This window comes from Callorhinus ursinus, unplaced genomic scaffold (genome assembly GCF_003265705.2).
Source record: "Callorhinus ursinus isolate GAN/ISIS: 27379988/994484 unplaced genomic scaffold, GSC_fseal_2.0 scaffold27, whole genome shotgun sequence".
Taxonomy (NCBI): domain Eukaryota; kingdom Metazoa; phylum Chordata; class Mammalia; order Carnivora; family Otariidae; genus Callorhinus; species Callorhinus ursinus.
Window position 1 is genome coordinate 7,316,695 of NW_027397089.1, and position 20,216 is coordinate 7,336,910.

Consider the following 20,216-nt stretch of genomic DNA (forward strand, 5'->3'; position numbering starts at 1 on the left):
GGATGTCCACTCTCACCACTTTTATTCAACACAATACTGTAAGTCCGAGCCACAGCAATCAAAGAAAAGGAATAAAAAGCATGCAAATTGGTAAGGAAGAAATAAACTGTCATTATTTGCAGATGACATGATTCTACATATAGGAAACCCTAAAGACTCCACCAAAAAACTATTAGAACTAATAAAATCAGTAAAGTTTCAGGATACAAAATTAATATACAGAAATCTGGTTCATTTTTATACCCTAATAACAAACTAGCAGAAAGAGAAATTAAGAGAACAATCACATTTATCACTGCATATAAATAAATAAATAAATACATACATACATACATACATACCTAGGAATAAATTTAACCAAGGATGTGAAAGACCTGTACTTTAGGTCTATACCATGCTCATGGATTGGAAGAATTAATGTTGTTGAAATGTCTATACTACCCAAAGCAATCTACAGATTCAATGCAATTCCTATCAAAATACCAACAGCATTTTTCATAGAACTAGACCAAATAGTGCTAAAATTTGTGTAGAACCACAGAAGACCCTGAACAGCCAAAGGAATATTAAGCAAAACAAAACTGAAGGTTTAACACAACTCCAGTTTCAAGATATACTACAAAGCTCTAGTAATCAAAACAGCATGGTACCAGCACAAAAACGGACATAGGTCAAAGGAATGGGACAGAGAGCCCAGAAATAAGCCCAGGCTTATATGGTCAATTAATCTATGGCAAAGGAAGCAAGAATATGCAATGAAAAAAACAGTTTTTTTAATAAGCAGTGTTGAGTAAACTGGACAGCTACATGCAAAAGAATGAAACTGGACCACTTTCATACACCATACCAAAAAAAATAAACTCAAAATAGATTAAACACCTAAATGTGAGACCTGAAACCATAAAGCTCATAGAAGAAAACACAGGCAGTAAACCTTTGGATGTCAGCCTTAGCAACATTTTTCTGGATCTGTCTCCCCATGGAAGGGAAATAAAAGCAAAAATAAACTATCAGGACTACATCAAACTAAAAAGGTTTTGCACAGAAAAAAAAAAAATCAACAAAATGAAGGACAGCCTTCTGAACAAAAGAAGATATTTGCAAATGATATATCCAATGAGGGGTTATTACCCAAAATTTATAAAGAACTTATACAACTCAACACGAACAAAATAAATAATCTGATTTAAAAAATGGGCAGAGGATCCAAACAGACATTTTTCCAAAGACATACAGATGACTAATACATATGAAAAGATGTTCACTAATCATTAGGGAAGTGCAAACTAAAACCATAATGAAATACCACCTCACACCAGTCAGAATGGCTAGTGTTAAAAAGACAAGAAATAGCAAGTGTTGTCAAGGATGTGGAGAAAAGGGAACCCTTGTGCACTACTGGTGGGGATGTAATTGGTGCAGCCACTAGGGAAAACAGTACGGAGGTTCCTCAAAAAATAAGAATACCATACAATCCATTAATTCCACTTCTGGGTATTTACCCAGAAAATGAAAACACTACAGCTGACCCTTGAACTACACAGTGGTTAGGGGCTTGGCCACCTGCACAGTCAAAAATCCACATATAACTTTTGACTCTACAGTGACAACTACTAACAACCTACTGTTGACTTACCTTACCAATAAACTACATACCAGATTAACACATATTTTGTATGTTATATGTATCATATACTGTATTCTTACAATAAAGTCAGCTGGAGAAAAGAAAATGTTAAGAAAATCATGAGAAAATACATTTACAGTACTGTACTGTATTTATACATATAAAAAAAAAAATCTGTATATGGGCTCCTGGATAGCTCAGTCGGTTAAGCATCTGCCTTTGGTTCAGGTCATGATCCCAGGGTCCTGGGATCCAGCCCTGCTTTGGGCTCCCTGCTCAGCGGGAGCCTGCTTCTCCCTCTCCCCCAACTCGTGTGCTCTCTCTTGCTCTCAAGTAAATAAAATCTTTTAAAAGAAATCTGTGTATAAGTGGACCATCACAATTCAAACCCATGTTGTTCAAGTGTCAACTGTAATTTGAAAGTATATATGCATCATGATGTTTATTGCAGCATTATTTATAATAGCCAAGATATGGAGGCAGCCTAAGTGTCCATCAATGGATGAATGAATAAAGAAGATGTGGTATATATACACAACAATGGAATACTACTCAACCATAAAAAAGAATGAAATCTTGCCATTCCCAACAACATGGAAGGACCTAGAAAGTCCTTATTAGTCACTTATTAGGCTAAGTGAAATAAATTAGAGAAAGACAAATACCATATGATTTCACTCACATGGAGAATCTAAAAAACAAATGAACAACAAACAACAAAACAGACTCATAAATACAGAGAACAAACCAGTCGTTGCCAGAAGGGAGGGACAAGGGGGGAACACGTGAAGTATGTGAAGGAGATTAAGAGGTACAAGCTTCCAGCTAGAAAATAAATAAGTCATGGGGAGGAGAAGCACAGCATGGGGAATATAGTTGATAATAACTATAATAACTTTGTATGAGAGAAGCGCCCATCATGGTGAGCATTTCGTAATTTATATAATTGTCAATGATTTACTATGTTGTATCCCTGAAACTTGCATAATATTGTATCTCAACTACTTAAAATTTGTTAATAAATGTGGATAATTTTTTTAAAAAGATACAATGGTTCCTGACAACTAAAGCATTAACAAAATGAGACGCCTTCAGTTTAACTTTGAGAAAAATAATCATCAGTGTTCACAAAAATATTTGTGTATCTTTTCACTGAATGGTGACTGTTCTAGAAAAAGACCCTTTCAAAGTGGGGGAGAGGGGAAAGCATTATACTGCAACAGGCAAACTGTTCAAGTTCCACAAACTAAAACACAATAGGAGTTTTAAAAGTAATAAAACTCAAAGTGACATTTGTGACATTAATTCCATCTAGGCCTCACACGTCATTGTTACAATGATGATCAGAATCTAAAGCTGCTTCCGGGCTCTTCCTAGACAAAGAGCTACTAAATGGTTATTTTTAAACCTCTTGATAGATCATTTGTCCTCGATGCCTTCTACAATTTGAAGTGTGAATGTGAACCCCCCCTCCCAAGTCCAGGTTGCTTTGCTTACAACCAAACACATGTCCCAGAGGTAGTTACGATTATTGTTGAAAGAAACTGATGAGCCAAAAGGGCTAGTTGAACTCAGGCTGAAAACTAAAGAAAAGGAGAATTGTCCTAAGAAGCTACCAGCAGCAGGATGCATGGAAAATTGGGTTTGGTCTCTTTTTTTCTAGGTGAGTGTGGTTGTCTGGATAAATCTTACAGAAGGGATGGCCTATTAGAGCAATAGGGTTGGCCTCCCTGGCAGTGCAAACACAGCCTATCTGGGCTACCTCGTAACTCAGGACATCCAATGCTCCAACCGGGGAGCTGGGAAGAAATACATGCAGAGCTGGAAATTGTGTTCAACATTTCAATATTTTCTCTAGATCTTTGACAAAACAAGTATTAATCTTCACAATCATGTATTCATTTAGATATCAATATCTACTTCATAAAGTGTTCAATTTCAATTCTATCTACTGTATGTTGATCTTTTAAAATCTGTGTTTCTGTAAAATACACATGGCTTTGGAACTATCCTAGCTCAGTAATTGTCCATTCTTTTTATATTCTCCTCTCCTAAGGAAAAAAAGGTGAAGAGGTACTTTAATGTATATAGAGCTTCTGCTTTTTTTAATATATTTTTTTAAGATCTTATTTATTTATTCATGAGAGACAGAGACAGAGAGAGAGGCAGAGGGAGAAGCAGGCTCTCCGCAAAGAGCCCAATGGGGGTCTCGATCCCAGGACCCCAGGATCACTACCTGAGCCGAAGGCAGATGCCCAACCAACTGAGCCACCCAGGGGCCCCTAGAGCTTCTGCTTTTAAGTATCTTCTAAACCCGAGATCGTCCGCACTGTATCTGAATCAAAATAAGAACACCTTGTGAGGTTATCACACATGGGTGTTTCCATGAGTGCTCTCTTCACATTAGCAGCATGTTCAGATGTGCTGGGCACTAGATTCCTTTTGGTTCACAAACCTTCACTAAGTGTTTATGTTGGAAGTCTAGAAGTCAAGGCTGAGGGTATTTTTCAGCTTGGTCCCACGGAACTGCAGGGAAGCGTCTGAGAGCACACCTGGAGCACACATCCCTCCCGAGGGTATATCAGCAACGGGGACAGTGGAACAATGTAGGAAAGGCCATTAGAAGTCTAGAGACCTGCTTCCCAAGAGGCTATAATGAGAATAAATGAAATAGTAGTTACGATGCTTTTCAGATGACTGTGAAATGGACCTAAAGACAGAAGCAGCTGCTTTTTCAGGGAAGAAAAGATGAAAGAGAGAAAGAAGTGGTCCAAAGGATTTACAGTAAAGGCTAAGACCTAAGAGCCAATCACCTGGCAGGAACCGGGACTTGTGCTTTTTTTTTTTATCTGATTAGAAATATGCCACAATTAGTCTTTCGAGGTGACATAGAAGCTCTGTTGCTGACCGGGGCCAAAAGGAAGATGCATGGATCTTTCCTTTTGGAGAGCAGGCAAATCACTGCCGGTATACCGTGGGTTTTCTGGGTCCACTGTCTGTGCAGCACCACAGGCGTGGGAGGGGAAGCCCCCCCCAACATGAACAATGCAACTTCACTGATCAATTCCTTTTCCATTTTTCCTATCCAAAGCCAAAAAAATACTACCACCAGTTCTTCCAAACACATCACTGATGGCTTTCCATACCGTTCCTGTGTTCTGTCCTCAAAGACCATCTTCTTCACTGCCTCCCCAAGAGTTCTCTATCCATCGATACTAAAGTTGGTACCTTCTCTGAAAGTGAGTCCTTGCCCTGTGAACTAGATATAATTTCTGCCAACTTTGGGTGGGGAGGCTCACTCCTAGCCGTTAAACTATAGATCTTACTAGGTTCTATCTTGTCTTACACATATTTTAACTGCTTTTTGCCTGTTTATAAGCTCTTGAATCTTTTTTCTGGCTGTATCCATTTCTCCGTCTTAGTACAGTAGTGTGCTTAGCTTGCTTAGTACAGTAGTGTGTATTTAATGGATAGTTTATGAATGAACCAGCCCTGTCCACGCCTTAGACCAATCATTCATTTAAAATCAACAAACCTTCATTTGGCATTTAATAGGTACAAGGAGTTGGGAGATTGTAGAGATGAGTAAGAATCAACCCTGCTCTCCTAGGATGGGAATGGAACTAAGAAATCTACCTAAATAACTTGTGGCAAGCAAGCCAATTGTTTTAATAGGCACGTGCGCGCACGCAGGTACGTGCGCGCGCGCACACACACACACACACACACACACACACACACAGTGTAAAAACAGAAGGGAAGAAGCATTTCCATTGGGGGAAGGGAGATTGTGGGAAGACTGCATGAAAAGAAGGGGGGAAATCATCTGTTGTAGGTCAGATTTCACTAAACTGGTTGTAATCATCTCATTTAATTCCCACATAACCCTCCAAGTTAGGCATTTTTTACTCCCATTCTTTAGACAAGGAAATTGGGGCTCAGAGCAGTTAAATAATTTGGCCAAGGTCACATGGCTAGTAAATAATGAAACTGGCGGTCACATTCCCAATGGCCTGGTTCCAAAGCTCATGTTCATTTCCCTATACACCAGATCTCCTCCCCCACAGGCAAGTAAAAACACAGTGACACCTGAGCTCAGCCTTCAGGAGGACATAAGACTTCCACATGAGTATCTGGAGGGAGGGCAGGATCCTTCCAGGAGCAGCCAATAGCCTGAGCAACGCCTGGAGGTAGCAAAGTTTAAAACATATGGGGAAAACAATGAATCATGGAACCCTACATCAAAAACTAATGAGGTACTGTATGGTGACTAACATAATGTAACATAATAAAATTAAATTAAATTTAAGAAAAATATGGGGAAAGGCAGATTCCCTCACATAACAGATTATAGGACATATAAGGGAGACAAAATGGAGAGAGAAAGCCAGTGGATGATTCTCCATTTTCCCTGTGATATATTTGGAACATAGGGTAAAGTGTATTTCTTATCTACTTAAAAAAAATAAATAAGTAAAGCATTTTCTTTATAAGTAAAACACTTTGAATACATTAGCAATTACTGTTTTATGGCAATAATCTTGACCTTCAATAATATCCTGTAATGCAAACCATGTTGACTGGAAGAGTGATTCTCTCCATATTTCCTTTTCCTCCAGCTTTTGTTTTTATCTCTCTGTAAAGATATTATTTAGAGATTTAAACTTTAAAAACTAGAGAAACAAAATACCAATAATGTACTTGGATAAATGACAAATTTCCTATCATGCCAGACAACATTTAAGTATTTTCAAATTAGAGTTTTAATATTATATAACTGGACTGATTTAAATGTTTTAAGAAATTTTTTTTAAAAATTAGGGGGGAGGGGCAGAGGGAGAGGGAGAGAGAGAATCTTAAGCAGGCTCCATACCCAGTGCAGAGCCCCGTGCAGGGGCTGTATCTCACGGCCCTGAGATCACGACCTTTGCCGAAATCAAGAGTAAGATGCTTAACTGAGCCAGCCAGGCACCCCTTAAAATATTTTAAATTTAAAAATTGGGGGTGGGTGAGATATTATAGCCTAAAGTGATATAATTTAAATAGTATGTGTGAGGGACCAGTAAATGTGACTTCACATAAGTAAGAGAAGAAAACTGGGGGCGGGGGCGGGGCGGGAGGTACACAGCTAAGTGCTTCATAAATTATCAGTAAATATCCAGAAATACTACAAGCTACTGCAGAGAATATCTTCCACCTGTAGTACCAGCACCAATAAGAATTTAAATTAAGTTCTCACAGCCTCCTGCCAGTAGGAAGGAGGGAGGCACTGGGTGAGGCCGGCAGGGCATAGAAGGGCTGGGATTTGGGGGTGAGGAGAGCCACTCCAGGGAGGAGACTTGCAGAAACCAGGACAGGAAATCACTGTCTCACAGAGCAGGCCGATGTCTCAGGTACACCTGTCTCCTGTAGGGCACCTGGTCACTGAGTCCCCGATAATGCTGATGACGGTCCTGATGCTGACTCATGACCCGGATCCCAGGCACCTGCGTCACTCAGCTGCCATGGTGGAAAACTGAAGGTCTTCAACTAAATGAGACGGCTGAAATCAGGGCTACTGAATGAGATGTTATTACCTTCTTTATGAGTTCCTGAACACTATGTAAAGGGAGAGATTTCAAAAGGATGCAATAATCAATGTTCACAGCACAGAAAGAGGTCATGCTTTTTAGAACTAGGGAGTCTTGTCACAAGGAAAAAAGTAAAGTGAAATGACTGTGTTTACTATGCTAATATTTTGGCTTTCCCTATATATTTTATTTTACTTATTATTTTGAAAGAGAAAGAGAGAGAGAATCTCAGACTCCCCACTGAGCGTGGAGCCCCATGTGGAGCTCAGTCTCAGGACCCTGAGATCATAACCTGAGCCAAAATCAAGAGTCAGATGCTTACCCAACCGTGCCGCCCAGATGCCCCTCCCTACATATTTTAAACATTAAATTACTTTTTCTTTTTTCCTGGAGTCAAACTCTGATGGGCTGGCAGTCGCTACCCTCCCAACCTTCTGCCACCTCCATCCCGCCTCTTTTCCCTTCCCCACTCACTCTTCTCCCCCCACCAACTCCTTGCCTTGCCCCCTCTCATTTTCCTTCCCCTCCCCTCTACGCCCTTCCTGTCTCCCCATCTCTTTCCCTTGCTTCCTACCTTCCTTCCGTCTTGCTCCTTTACCCTCTCTCCCCTGTTCTCTCTTTACTCCACCCCTCCTCTCCCTCTTTCCTCTCCCCATTCTCTCCATTCCTCTCAGTCCCCTTCCCCCCCCCCCACCGCCTTCCCCAACATGTGAAAAGCAGTTTTAGTCCATCCTGGTTTATGTTGAGTAATGCATCTCAGGCTGAGACTTTGCCTAAGGATCCAGGCCAGGAGCGGTAGCTTATGCAAAGTTGATTGGCACATGATTTTTTATTTCTGAGTCACAAAAATGAATTTAAGCCACTATAATTGCAGAACTACAACTCCACCTCAGAAAGAGTGGTCTGATAACCTCCCAGGTGAAAACATGCCACGGTAAGGAACGGGGAACGTGAAAAAGCTGCCCCACAAATGCTGAGACCCAAACCATCTTTGGCAGTCAGTCTTGAAAATGCGCTGCTCCTGCAAGACTGCCCTCTCCCTGACTCTAAGGATTCTGGAATCATTTACCAGGACGCCCAGTCACTTGGCAGCTTGCTCAATCTTGGTGTTTACCATAAGCCTGTCAAAAAATTGAGCAGGCAATTATGTAAGGCACCAGCTGATTTTTGGTGGCTATTCTCACAATCAGCCCTGAAGTTATTTTTAGCTGTGTAACCACCATGGGGGAGGGGGGTTTCTCCCCACCACCACTTTTAGATTTGTAGTATTACCAGGGTCTTAATGTCAAACTGCCTAGGGGAAAGAAATCCTCAGGAATTTTGTGTAAGGAAAACATGGCCATGGATTGTGATATAGAGACCTGTTTTGTTGTGTTTTTCCCTCCAGGGATGGGGGAACTTCTAACCATATTTTTTTTCACCCTTTTTAGCTAAAGACGGTGTCTGAAAGTGCGCTAGTTGCTCATTAGCGCCACCTAGTGAAACAGGAAAGGAAGAAAAGCTGCATGGCCCATAGGCACAGATGTTAACTTCAGTTTTGGCACTCTGGCTGTGAACTGTGGGCCAGCCTGTTTTCTCTTCTTATCTGCAAAATGGAGGTAACACCACCTACATCACGGGGCTGTTGTGACACTAAGGAAGGTATCCCTTATGAAATGCTTGGTACATAATAGGACCTCAAGAAATGCTGGCCCTCCCAGCCCCTACTGAAACTTTGCTACTCTTATCTAAGAAGGATTAATTTTAATCATTCCCAACTGCACATTTGATAGCTAAATAGCAATAAACCATCTGTTTGAAAACTTATAAGTCCATAAGGCTTATGTGGTGAAAGCCACTCTGAATGAGTAAGGTGCATTTTCATGTTTCTCTTTTTTCAGTACAGTCCAACTATTCCTTCAGTTTGGCTAATTTTGACTTGTGTGGGATGACATTTTAAAAAACCAGACAAGACTCATTAACTTCACAAAGCAAATGGGAGCTGTAAATTAATAATTGTATTAAGCGGGGCACCTGGGTGGCTCAGTCATTAAGCATCTGCCTTTGGCTCAGGTCATGACCCCAGGGTCCTGGGATGGAGCCCCCGCATTGGGCTCCTTGCTCAGCGGGAGGCCTGCTTCTCCCTTTCCCACTCCCCCCTGCTTGTGTTCCCTCTCTGGATGTGTCTCTCTCTGTCAAATAAATAAATAGATAAATTCTTTAAAAAAATAATAATTGTATTAAGCTAATGTTTATGGAGGACTTGCTATTTCTCAAGTACTGGGCTAAGCACTTTAAATGTACTTAAATGCATTTATATCTCATTTAATTCTAACAATCCTATAAGACAGATACTATAATTAGCCCCATTTTACAGATGAAGAAACTAAGGCTAAGGGTAAATAACCCCAGTGACACGACTGAGCTTAATACCATACATACTGCCTTCTCTTTGCCAAACAGTGCTTACTCGCATCTTTATATCATCCAGAAAAACCGCACATATTCAAATGATAGAATGTTGGAAATCTCCCCATAATCCAAGTTCCCATAACTGTTTTAGATTTTTCAAAAGCACCTCTTCTCATTGCTGTATTTCAGAGAAGAATCAAAACTCATCGCCATATTCCAAAAGGCAAGTGCGGATTTAATCAATTGCTTCCCTGAAATTCTGCCAGTGTTCCTTTAGTTATATCTTTTTTCCTGCCTCCCTTTTGACTTAACAGATATTTTATAACCGTCCCATAATTGCGACTAGTCCCATGGAAGAGACCACGGAATGTTGCCAGTGTATAGTAGAGAAAGGAACAAGAAATAGCACTCTTCCAATTCAATTCACAAAAACTCCACTAAAATAGAACACAAACATTCCACTGATGGCTTTCCTAACGCAGTAACGGTAAAAGACGAGAGCCGCCTCTCGCTCACGGACCGGTGCTGCGGTGCAATCCGTGGTTTTCGAGCGAGAGGTGCGGGGGACCTGCCTCCACGCGCTCCCTGCCCGCCTGCCCGCCCCAGGACCGGGCAGTTTTGGAAACGGTTTACGGAGAATTGAGTATTGCCAGTACAGAGGCTACAGGCTCGCAGAACCCGAGCCCCTTCAATGGCTGATGACAACTGCTTCATACAAAAGAGGAAATCTAAGAAGTCCACGCAACAATCCCTACAGACGACGAAGTGGGATCCCGGTGGTCGGCCGAGGGAGGCTGCTCGCCATTATAAGGTGGCTGGTCCCTCGCCAGCTCACCTTCGCCTAAAGGTCCAGCCGGCACCAAAAATGAGGCTGCGGGCAACGCGAAAGCCGGCGGCGAGCACGGGCACTCCCCACCTCCTACTCCCCGGGAGGACTGGCTGGATGCCGCGCAGCACCTGTGCCCTCAAGCGACGACCTTGGTCCGGGAGCCAATCGGAGCAGGTGCCGGGGGGGGGGGGGCGGAGGGAAGCCTGCGCACACTGTGCCCGCCTAACGTCGGCGCGCGGGCCGCTCGCCCCCAGCCCGGCCCGGGATGCTCCCGCGTGTGCGACGCCGCTCCCCCACCTGGAGCCGCACGCCCGCAGCCTCACCTCTCGCCGCAGCCTCCTCTTCCGCCGCCATCGCAGGAACCAGCCGGCCGGCTCCGCAGCCCCGGGACTGGCGGCATCTAGAGCTCCGGGCCCGCCCTGCGCCGGCCCAGGCGGCGGCCCCGGCGCGGGGACGCGGGCGCCCGGGGACCTGTGCCACGCGTCTCGGCGGCCACCCCCGCGGCCCCTGGGCGCTCAGCCGGCGCCGACTTGCAGCCCGGCCGGCCGGGACAGCGGAGCCACCGGCCTGGGACTGGCCTGCCGTGGGGCTCCCAGCCGGAGAAAGGGACCGGGTGGTGGGCGGAGTCACGGCGGCACCGCCCCCGACCCCTGCGGCTGGAGGCACAGCGCTGAAAGGCTGGCGAGGCAGCACCTTGCGCCTTTCAGGAACCAGGCTTTTTAAAAACTGGTTTCCACGATCACTTTAAGGATTCGTTGTGTGAGTGTTCTGAGGGTTGGAGTTGTTTCCCTTGGGGTAAAAGGTAAAGGATGAATGGAGATCATTGCAGGGTGGGGGCGCTGGGGGAGGAGGGGAAGCTGGAAGAGAAACTTCACTGGTACACAGAAGGGCGAGGGTAGGGCTTCGGGGCAGAAACAAGGAAGCGAAGTGACAGAGAGGGGGGGTCACTGAGAAAGCGGTTTTGGCTCCCGCAAAGGTTGGGTAAATCCAGAAGCAACATCCTCTGAGGATCATTTGACAGCCCTCCATCCTGTGCGGAATAAGCTGCTTCTCTCCCCGCCCACTGGTCCCACTGGACCCGTTCCTTGGTCACAGTTTGTCTAGTAGAGGAAGGTAGTGGAGGAAAGGAGCCGCAGAGAGAACACTAAAGCTTTGCATCAACTCGCCCAAATCTATTAATTTTCCTACCATGACTTCATTATAGCGCCTTAACTAGCTGCATATGTGTTCTGGGGGCTACTTCAGGCCAAACCTGGGCAAGGGGACTGGGACAGCGTTCCCGGGGAAGAAGTAGGCATGACCAGGGAAAACTGCTGCCCTCTGAAGTGGGGACAGGGATTTTACCGGCTGGAGGTGGAAGGAGGTGCTAAGAACTGTGGCTGCCCTCAGTAAAGCACACCAACGCACTTCCCTCATCAAAACCATTCTTGAAACATCTCAATCCCAGCTTTGACTGGGAGCTCTACCTGAAATCCACCAACATCAACTTCTGCTGGCAGCTCAAAAATAGAAGTTCCACAGAAAGCCTGGCAAATAGTCTTAAATCGGGCGTAGGTTTCCCTGAATATGTCCAAACCTGGCTTTCCGGATAAATGTGCGCTGTTTGGGGATGTTTTACCAAGTGGGGAGGCATTGAAAGACCTGGGCATGTGTTAAATGTCACTTTCCTGGTGAAGCAGCACCCTGGTTAAAATGTACAGTACAGACTATGTACATATGCATAGAGGCTCAGAGATGAGTACTGGGGCCAGGATCACTCAGTGGATGGGAGAAGCCAGACTGTAAAAGCCAGATCTTCTTAGACGTTCATACCATGGTATCCAGTAAGCTTGCTGGTGAATCATTGCAGTCCTCATTTCTTAGAAATGATGATTCACTTCCACTCGAGCTTGAAAGCCAAAGAAAAGGAATCCAGAACCTTAATACGATAGGAGGAAGTAATAATGCTCAAGGAGAAGAGGCCACAGGGTTCTCCGGGGGCAAGTCACTCTCATAGCTTAACATGCCTTCCCCCTTAATGTTCAAGTTTAAATTCTACTTGCTACTTTTTCTTTATGCTCTGGAGCTTTCCTTCCTAGGATTTTTTTTTTTGAAAGAGTAGCTATATTGTGCCTCATAGGATAAAACAGAGATAGAAAACCAGTATCTTGAGAGATGGATAGGAAGGTAATCTCTCATTTACGGGCAGTGATTTTCTAATATTTTCTCCTTGAGCAAAATGTAACAGAAGTGATTTGAAACATAACTTGCAGAACATATGATCTATTTCCTTCTGGTCAATGTCCTTTTCTCACCAAAGCCAAGGGATAGTGTAGCTCTTCGGGAATCATTGCTAATCCCAGGGTGACCTTAGTTTCCTAATTTTGCTTCACTGCCAAGTACTCAGGCAAGAACAGTACTGGAATTAGTATCCACTGCCTCAAAACTATAAATTCCTATACTTGTCAACTTCCTGCTGGGGTTGTAACAATATAATTTAGTTTGAGGGCTCCTTAAGACCTGTTAGATATTTTAGTTGGTCCAGGGCAAAAAAAAAAAAAAAAAAAAATCCACCTGCTTCAGAGTGCTGTTATATTGAAGATACTATTTCCAGTGATGCATAAATATAAAAATAACTACCCATTAATGAGCTCCTAAGTGACTGGGGAAAATAACTAAATTATTGATATTTAAAACTACCCCTTCTTCCCTGCCACTGTCCCTTCACCCCCACCATTCTATAGGGGTGGGGTCCATCCTGGGGAAGATCCTTGTTTTTGCCAAGCAGGTTGATGAGTGGGAGCGCAGCTGGGACAAACAGGGAGGTCAAATGAGTTTGGATGAATAGATGGACCTATAGTAGGTGTCCGGTATGGGGAAGATCAGCTTGAGCTTGCCTTATGAAGGGGGGGAGAATGCAGAGAAGGTAAGTGCAGGAGAGTTTACTCATGGGAGAGTAAACGGGGAGTGGAAAGTTGAGAAAGTTCTCTTAAAAGGGTATTAAGGGAACTTCACTGTGTAATGCAAACCCTCTTACATTATTTCCCTGGAAAATAACAAATTTAGTAAAGCTACGTTCCTTTTCAATGCTTTTGATTTATGTTTTTATTAAAAATGAGAACATTTTGAGATCAGCTTTAGATGGAAAGTAGGGCTGCCCACCAAAAATGCAGTTATTTAATTCGTTTGTTCACACATATTTCTAGAGCGCATACAATGTGCCAGGCATTGCCATAGCACTGACTTGTACTGCACCCGCTGTGCCCCCGTCACTTCGTATAGACGTTCTCACAGCAACTGATGAGGTGGGTATTATTTCATTTCGGAAGAGTCCAGCCAGTGCCCTTTTCTCCTTAGCTCCGTGGTTCCCAAAGTTGGATGTGCATGATAATGTACAGAATTTCAGACCCACCCCTAGAGATTATGAGTTAGTAGTTCTCAATCCCTACTTCAAAATCAGTTGATTTTGAGACATTTTAAGTACTCTAGGAAATATTGCTTCAACTTGTCAAAAATCAGGTTTCCTAAGCCTAGATTGTTGTGGGGGTGAGTTGGGTATTTCCACTAGCCAGAGGCCAGAAGTAGCAATAAACTAAAATTCTGAGAAAAATACAAAAAGGAACAAACATAGGACAAGCCCGAGGGAATGGTTGTGCAGACATCTCTTTATATATGGAGTTACTGCTTAATGTTATTTTTCCCTTAGATTTGATGTTTGTGTGTATAAGTCTCAAAAGCTGAACTAATTTTTACTTTTTCAAGTTTTGGACACTCTTAAAACAAGTATGGTATCCCAGGTCCTCCTCAGTCCTCCTCATATTGTATGGAATTGGGCAGGAGTGATCTTCAAGTTCTGTTCATGATTATCTTACCGAAGAGGACGAGAAAGGCAAAGGACAGTTTCCCTTTCCTGTTATGGGTTTCCCCTTTGGTAGAGACTTAAAAGTCATCCTATGTTAGAACACCTGGGTTGCTCAGTTAAGCGTCTGACTCTTGGTTTCGACTCCAGTCATGATCTCAGGGTTGTGAGATTGAGCCCTGCGTTGGGCTCTGCACTCAGCAGGGAGTCTGCCTGAGATTCTCCCTCTCCCTCTGCCCCTACCCCCCCCCCCCGCTCTCTCTCTCTCCAAATAAAAAATAATCTTAAAAAAAAGTCATCCTATGCTTAAGGGTTTGATAAGGAACATCTTAATATGAACAGTAGAGCAATTCCAAGATAATATCGTGGTAGTTAGCACGATCTCACCTGAGAAATGTTTGGATTTCTATTAGTCAAAGCCCATCTGCTCAAGTTAGACAAAGCAGTTGAGCCAATAATTAGGCCACCCCACTCCTAGCTGGATCTTGGGGAAATAAATCGATGAGGGTCTCTATTACTGGTGTAACAGCAGTGGGGGAGATGGATCAATGAAGAGATGATTAGGAGTTGGGAGGGATGGCAAAAGTACTAAACAGACCAAACTCTGGTCATTGAGCCATACATCTATTCTGTCTGTATGAGGTCCAGAGACCCACCCCTACTTTTGGTTCTCCAAAGGACAAGAAAACTGGGATTGCAGAAGCTGAGCTGTGGTCCAGCACAGTGGTACTTAGTACTCCTGTTTTTGGTGGGCCAGGAAGGACGTTAATGGATCAGCCTCCAGCTCAAACATAGCAATGGGAGAACCAGCAAGAAAATCCAGGTATAGTGGCTTAAGGTAAGAACCATTGCTACAAAAATGTGTGGCACCCTTTTGATTACCTGGGAGCTTGTTAAAAGAACTCCAACTGGTTCTGGTATCAGGTGGCTGTGTGCTTAGGTAAGCCTCCCCCTAGTACCAGGGATGTGAATCCTGATTAGTTTTAAGTCCGTCCCAGGCCAGGTACTGTTGTAGGAATGGATGTACGACATAATCATGGCCATTAAAATGTGGAGGTTACTTTGCTTAGAATGCTTCTAGAAAAGATCTTCCTTGATCTTATAAAAGAGGGTGCACAAGAAGTAGTTTCTAGGGACTTACATGTTGTAGAAAGACTTGATGCTTAGAGTCTCTGTAGCCATTTAGCCCCTCTGAAAAACAAGACAAGGGACAAAGCTAACACTCCGAGGATGACAAAAGTAGTAAAATGGAAAGAATCTGTGTTCTTGTTTTTGAGCTGCTAAGTTGACTACCCTGGAAGCTCCCTATCTTGTGTCTTCATGTTGTATGAGATAATCATTTTCCTTATTGTTGAAGCCATTTTGACTTGCGTCTTCAGACACTTGCAGTCCAAAGTACCCAAAGTGACAAATCTGCCACTAGCTCCCCATGTATTTTTCTGAGGTGTAGAAGCACATGAGGCAATTTGTCACTGAAGCATGCTGTATGATGTGGGGGGAATAAAGGAGCACTGGACTTGGGTTCAAGAGCAATTTATTACCTGTGTCTGGGTGAGTCATGCTCAGCCTCACGTTCATCATCTGTAAAATGAGCATAATTATGTTTATTTCAAAGTAGTAATAACCAAAATGAATAATGTACGTGAAAGCATTTTGTATACATGTAAGTTCTTTTTATCAGAAGATGCTCTTGAAAGAAGATGCACTTAGTCTCCAAGTTTGCTCCAATGTCCAAATTTTCACATTCAGTGCTTTCACTGTTTTGTCTTAACAATGGCATTATTGAGACGATGTAAGTCAGGAACAGTTAGGAGCATACCTCTAGGATGAGCAGGATTCTGACTGGCCCCCTTTGAGCGTGGTGGAAAGAGGAGCATGACTGCTTACCAGTGTCTTCCACGGGACAGGACATAATGGTACCTGGGTACCTAGGCCACTCTCACTACTAGTTTCCATGCCATTCTGAGGCATTTTCAATTTCAATTCTGCTTGCAAATTGATTTTGGGGTAGTTATGTACAAACCTGTACAACTATCTTGATTGTTTAAACATAATACAATTGAAACTTCAAATATTGCATTCTTGATGTGATATTTAAGTGTGAAGGTTGCATATATTTACAGAAGAGTCTTTCTTGAGTTTTGGATAACACCTGTCTCGAAACTTGAATATAAAACCAAAACACCTCACCAACAGAAATATTATAAACATAGTTTTTATTCTTTTCTTACCTTCAATGAAAAAGGCCTCATGCCACCAAAACATTTTTTTGAAATTCAGTAACTAAACACAGAACTTGACAGCCCGATGATTTTTTCTAGACAACTGCTGAATAATTTATATTGCTTTTTAAAAAATAACTAAGAACTATTTTTATTACTTCATTTCTTCTTAAAGTGGCAATATGCCCTCACATTTTTTTCATAAAAATCTAAAATATATCTAGGAGTCCCAAGTGTTTCGTATTTATGTTTGTTCTAAGTGTTTCATTAAAACTTTTCAGAAATAAGTGCACTTCTAAAGAGAAAATAAATGTTAAATAAAGACGAGAAGAAATCGTCATCATTATACAAAACAGTTGTTCTGAATGTTCTGAAACTTAACACCTCCTAGCAAATGTGTTTAGTTGCTAGGGGACCTCTCTCCTGATTAAAATCTCAACTCATTAACTTAGAGATGGATAGCTGGTTCTTTTACCAGTAGATACTGTTTGATTGTCTAAAGGTTGTCTACAATAAAACATCAAAAATAAATGAACTTAAAAATATTTTTAAATTTACAGACTTACACTAAGATATACAGATGTTTTAAAAACAGAAGTAGTATGCTATTATAGAAATAAATGAAACCGTATCTTAAGCCTTGGCAACCAAAGGAAGTTTGGAGTTTCCACATGTTATTTTCCATTCAACTCTTAGCTTATTAAATCAGCCATTTCACTCAGAAAAGGTTGATTTATAAGAAATTCCTTGTTTTCAGATAGCACTATGCTTCAATAAATTTAAAGATTTAAACTATGTTAGTAAGAAAAGCATAAAAGAAAAATAACGTAACTTGCTTTAATACAAAGGCTTTTTTAATAAAAAAGTCAAAGTCTACATTAAATCTGGAAATCAATATATCTGAATTATACAAGCTTTCTATATACTTAGAAAAACCAAAACACACAGTTTATAATAAAACTCTTTAATTCAAAATAGAGTCTAATTTAAAGAAAATGTCATTATGCCCAGTTGATTAGATAGGGTTTTGTCATTTAAATTAAATGGTTCACCTGAAATATGGTAAGTGTATAATAGAGAAAATTCAATCTCAAGAGTACTTTGCAAATTATCTGGCTAATTTGCATCATGAATCAAATTCTTAGCCTCCAAAGGGCAGACACAGTCTTTAATTGCTTTTAGATAGGCACTTAAGAAATGCTTGTGACGAGAAGGAAACCCCAAAGATTGTGAATCACTCTGTTAACTCCAGGGAAAAATGAGACTCTAAACAAAGTAAACTTTCCAGAACTGCCCTTCCACTGCCAAGAAATCATAACCATTTCCAAGTTCCTCCTGCTAATAAAAATGAGGGAGATGAAAACCAATATGCTCTCCTCTTACTCGATTAAAAAGCAAACTTAGGTAATTCAGTTCCATTATATGAACCCCCCCCACCCCCGTCAACTTGAATTAATGACATTTTTCTATACTAGAATAATTACCATATTATAACTAGAGAATGATGCAGTTTCCTCCTATCTTACTCATTCACTATCACACTAGCAAAACAGTCCTTTTTTTTTTTTTTTTTTTTTTTTTTTTTTAAATCGGGGATGAGGTTGGGGTGAGAAAATCTCATAAAACTGAGCAGCAGTTACAGATTTTTTAAAATTAGAGGGAGTTATAATTAGAAGAACCAGAGTTGGTCAAATTGAGATAACCCCAAAATTTTAATAGTTCTCTCTCCTAGATACTCAGCCACATGATCCAAATGAGAAAAATGGAGATGAACTATTAGATGAACCCATAGTAAGTACCAAACAAATACTAGAAAGAATGGAAAGAAGAAGAAAAGAGAGAGAACAGGGGGGAGAAAAACCACCAACCAACCAACCAGGATGGCCTTGTTGAAACATCGTGGAGCTACCTAGTGGCAGCATTTACAAAAGCTTCTGCAGATTTGCATAATGATCCTGGGCAGTTCTTCCCCATTTAAGAAGAACATAGCTACAAATAAACCATCACTTTCGATTTTGATCAAAGATCATGGTTATAATTGTTGTATCTTTAAAACACTCTTTATCAATTAACAGTTAAGACAAACATTAGGCCATTCTTTGATAAAGTATTGTTCCTTAACTAGTAGTTATGAAACCAAAACCTCAGAGAGTCATTTCAGAATAAAATGTTGAGCTAGAAAAGATGACTTAATTCTTCAGGAAACAGCTAAAGAATTTTATGCTGACATCATCACCCCCATCCTCATTACAACCTCCCCCACGCCCGCCCCCTCCTCCGCCTGCATTCACTTCCGTAATTCCACGTACGTTAACCACAGTGATGTGGCTGAACATGAACAATATTGCCCTTGAATAAGCTGACCTCTATCAAAGATCTGTCGTGTCTGAATATGGCATTCCCACAGGAAAGGAAAATTCTCAATTGTGAATATCCACTCTGTTCAGGATCTTTGGTACATTTGGAGTGTAAGAAAATAATGGCACGATAATACAAGTACTATCAAAGGAAAAATTTTCACCAAAAGAAAGAAAAGTTAACCAGCCATGATATGTAACAACTTTCTAGAAAACCAAAGTAGATAGCTCGTTGTTCTCTACAAGTCCATTTCCATGATCAGAAGTTTGACATTTAAAAAAATAGTTTAATAAAAATACACCAGTTCTACAGGCAGCCTTCATGGTCATTTCTTAAATTCAACTCACCATAATCAAATCAAAATAATGCCATGTCCTCTTGTTAAAAAAGAAGTCCTTTCGTCATAAGAAAAGCAACTTTACATTTTATATAATACAGTACATCTCCCTATGAGTATACAGACTACGTATATAAAGGTCATCAGTATTTCTGAATGCAAAGTAAATATATTAGTGGAGTGCTTGAGTGAAGATGTTAAACTTCCTCCCTATTATAAACTTGTCACTCCCGACTGTGCAGTTTGTGAAATAACATGATGATAAATTCTATTTTTTAAATAACCAGTGTATTTCCTTTTTAAAATTTCTTAAAACCATTACAGAAATTGTCTTCCTATCTATTCATTCTATAGATGTCCAAACCAGTAGGGCAAGTATTCTAACACCGACTATGGAAGATGGCTTTTTTTTGATTATCTAGACCCATAAGATTTGCAGTAAAACAGCAATACTGCAGCGTTACCTACTGGTTAGCCTATGTTGCTTTAAATGATATGTTTCTCCTGAATTGATCAGAGGTGTTACAGTACAAAGCCACAGCACACACAGGCAGAATGGACCTTAATACGCGTGTAGGCAGTGCAGTTACAAAGGGATGTACGTTTCTTTTATTCCAGTACCTTCGTATAATAAAGTTAACAAAAATAAAAAAATATTAAAAAAAAAAGAAAGCCAGCTGGCACTGCCAACCAATTCCTGTAGTAGTCTTAGAAATCCTAGTCCTGTAGAATTTCCTCTTGTAGTCATAAGCACCACCGTCTCCGGGAGTATTTCAGTGTATTGTTATCTACGCCAAGCAAGCCTGGTGATGCAGCTACCTGAGTTCTCTGGGTTGTGGGAGAACGTGATCTTTATTCATAATTTTCCAGCTTTCATGTAGGTGGGGATAGAGCCGCGCTGAGTCAACCCTTCGAACCTTTTATAGGTATAATTGAGAAAAACCCAGTCTTTGGATTTGTAGTCCGGTTCTGTTGTGTTTGGCACTAGAAAGACAGGAAAATTAACCAAGAGCAAAGGAATTTCATTAGTGAATATGTCGGCAT

At 41.5% G+C, this 20,216-nt stretch overlaps 2 protein-coding genes across 9 annotated transcripts in view; both read right to left on the minus strand.

Moving 5' to 3' along the window:
* Positions 1–11,017, minus strand: part of BMAL2 (basic helix-loop-helix ARNT like 2) — a 98,151-nt gene extending 87,134 nt beyond the window's left edge. For 5 of the 6 annotated variants that reach the window (XR_012373959.1, XM_025879747.2, XM_073877802.1 and 2 more), the window contains exon 1: positions 10,741–11,017. Coding sequence is in view for 4 of the 6 variants with exons in the window: in XM_025879747.2 (XP_025735532.1) it covers positions 10,741–10,771 (31 nt within the window). In the remaining 2 variants the exon portion in view is untranslated. Of the gene's footprint in view, positions 1–10,423; positions 10,512–10,740 lie in introns of those variants that run through there. The other variant, XM_073877801.1, reaches the window with a different exon arrangement.
* Positions 11,018–17,425: 6,408 nt separating this feature from the next.
* STK38L (serine/threonine kinase 38 like) overlaps positions 17,426–20,216 on the minus strand; it is an 81,947-nt gene continuing 79,156 nt past the window's right edge. For all 3 annotated transcript variants that reach the window (XM_025879714.2, XM_025879713.2, XM_073877804.1), the window contains one exon: positions 17,426–20,156. In XM_025879714.2, the coding sequence (XP_025735499.1) occupies positions 20,029–20,156 (128 nt within the window). In that variant the 3' untranslated portion in view covers positions 17,426–20,028. The remainder of the gene's footprint in view (positions 20,157–20,216) is intronic.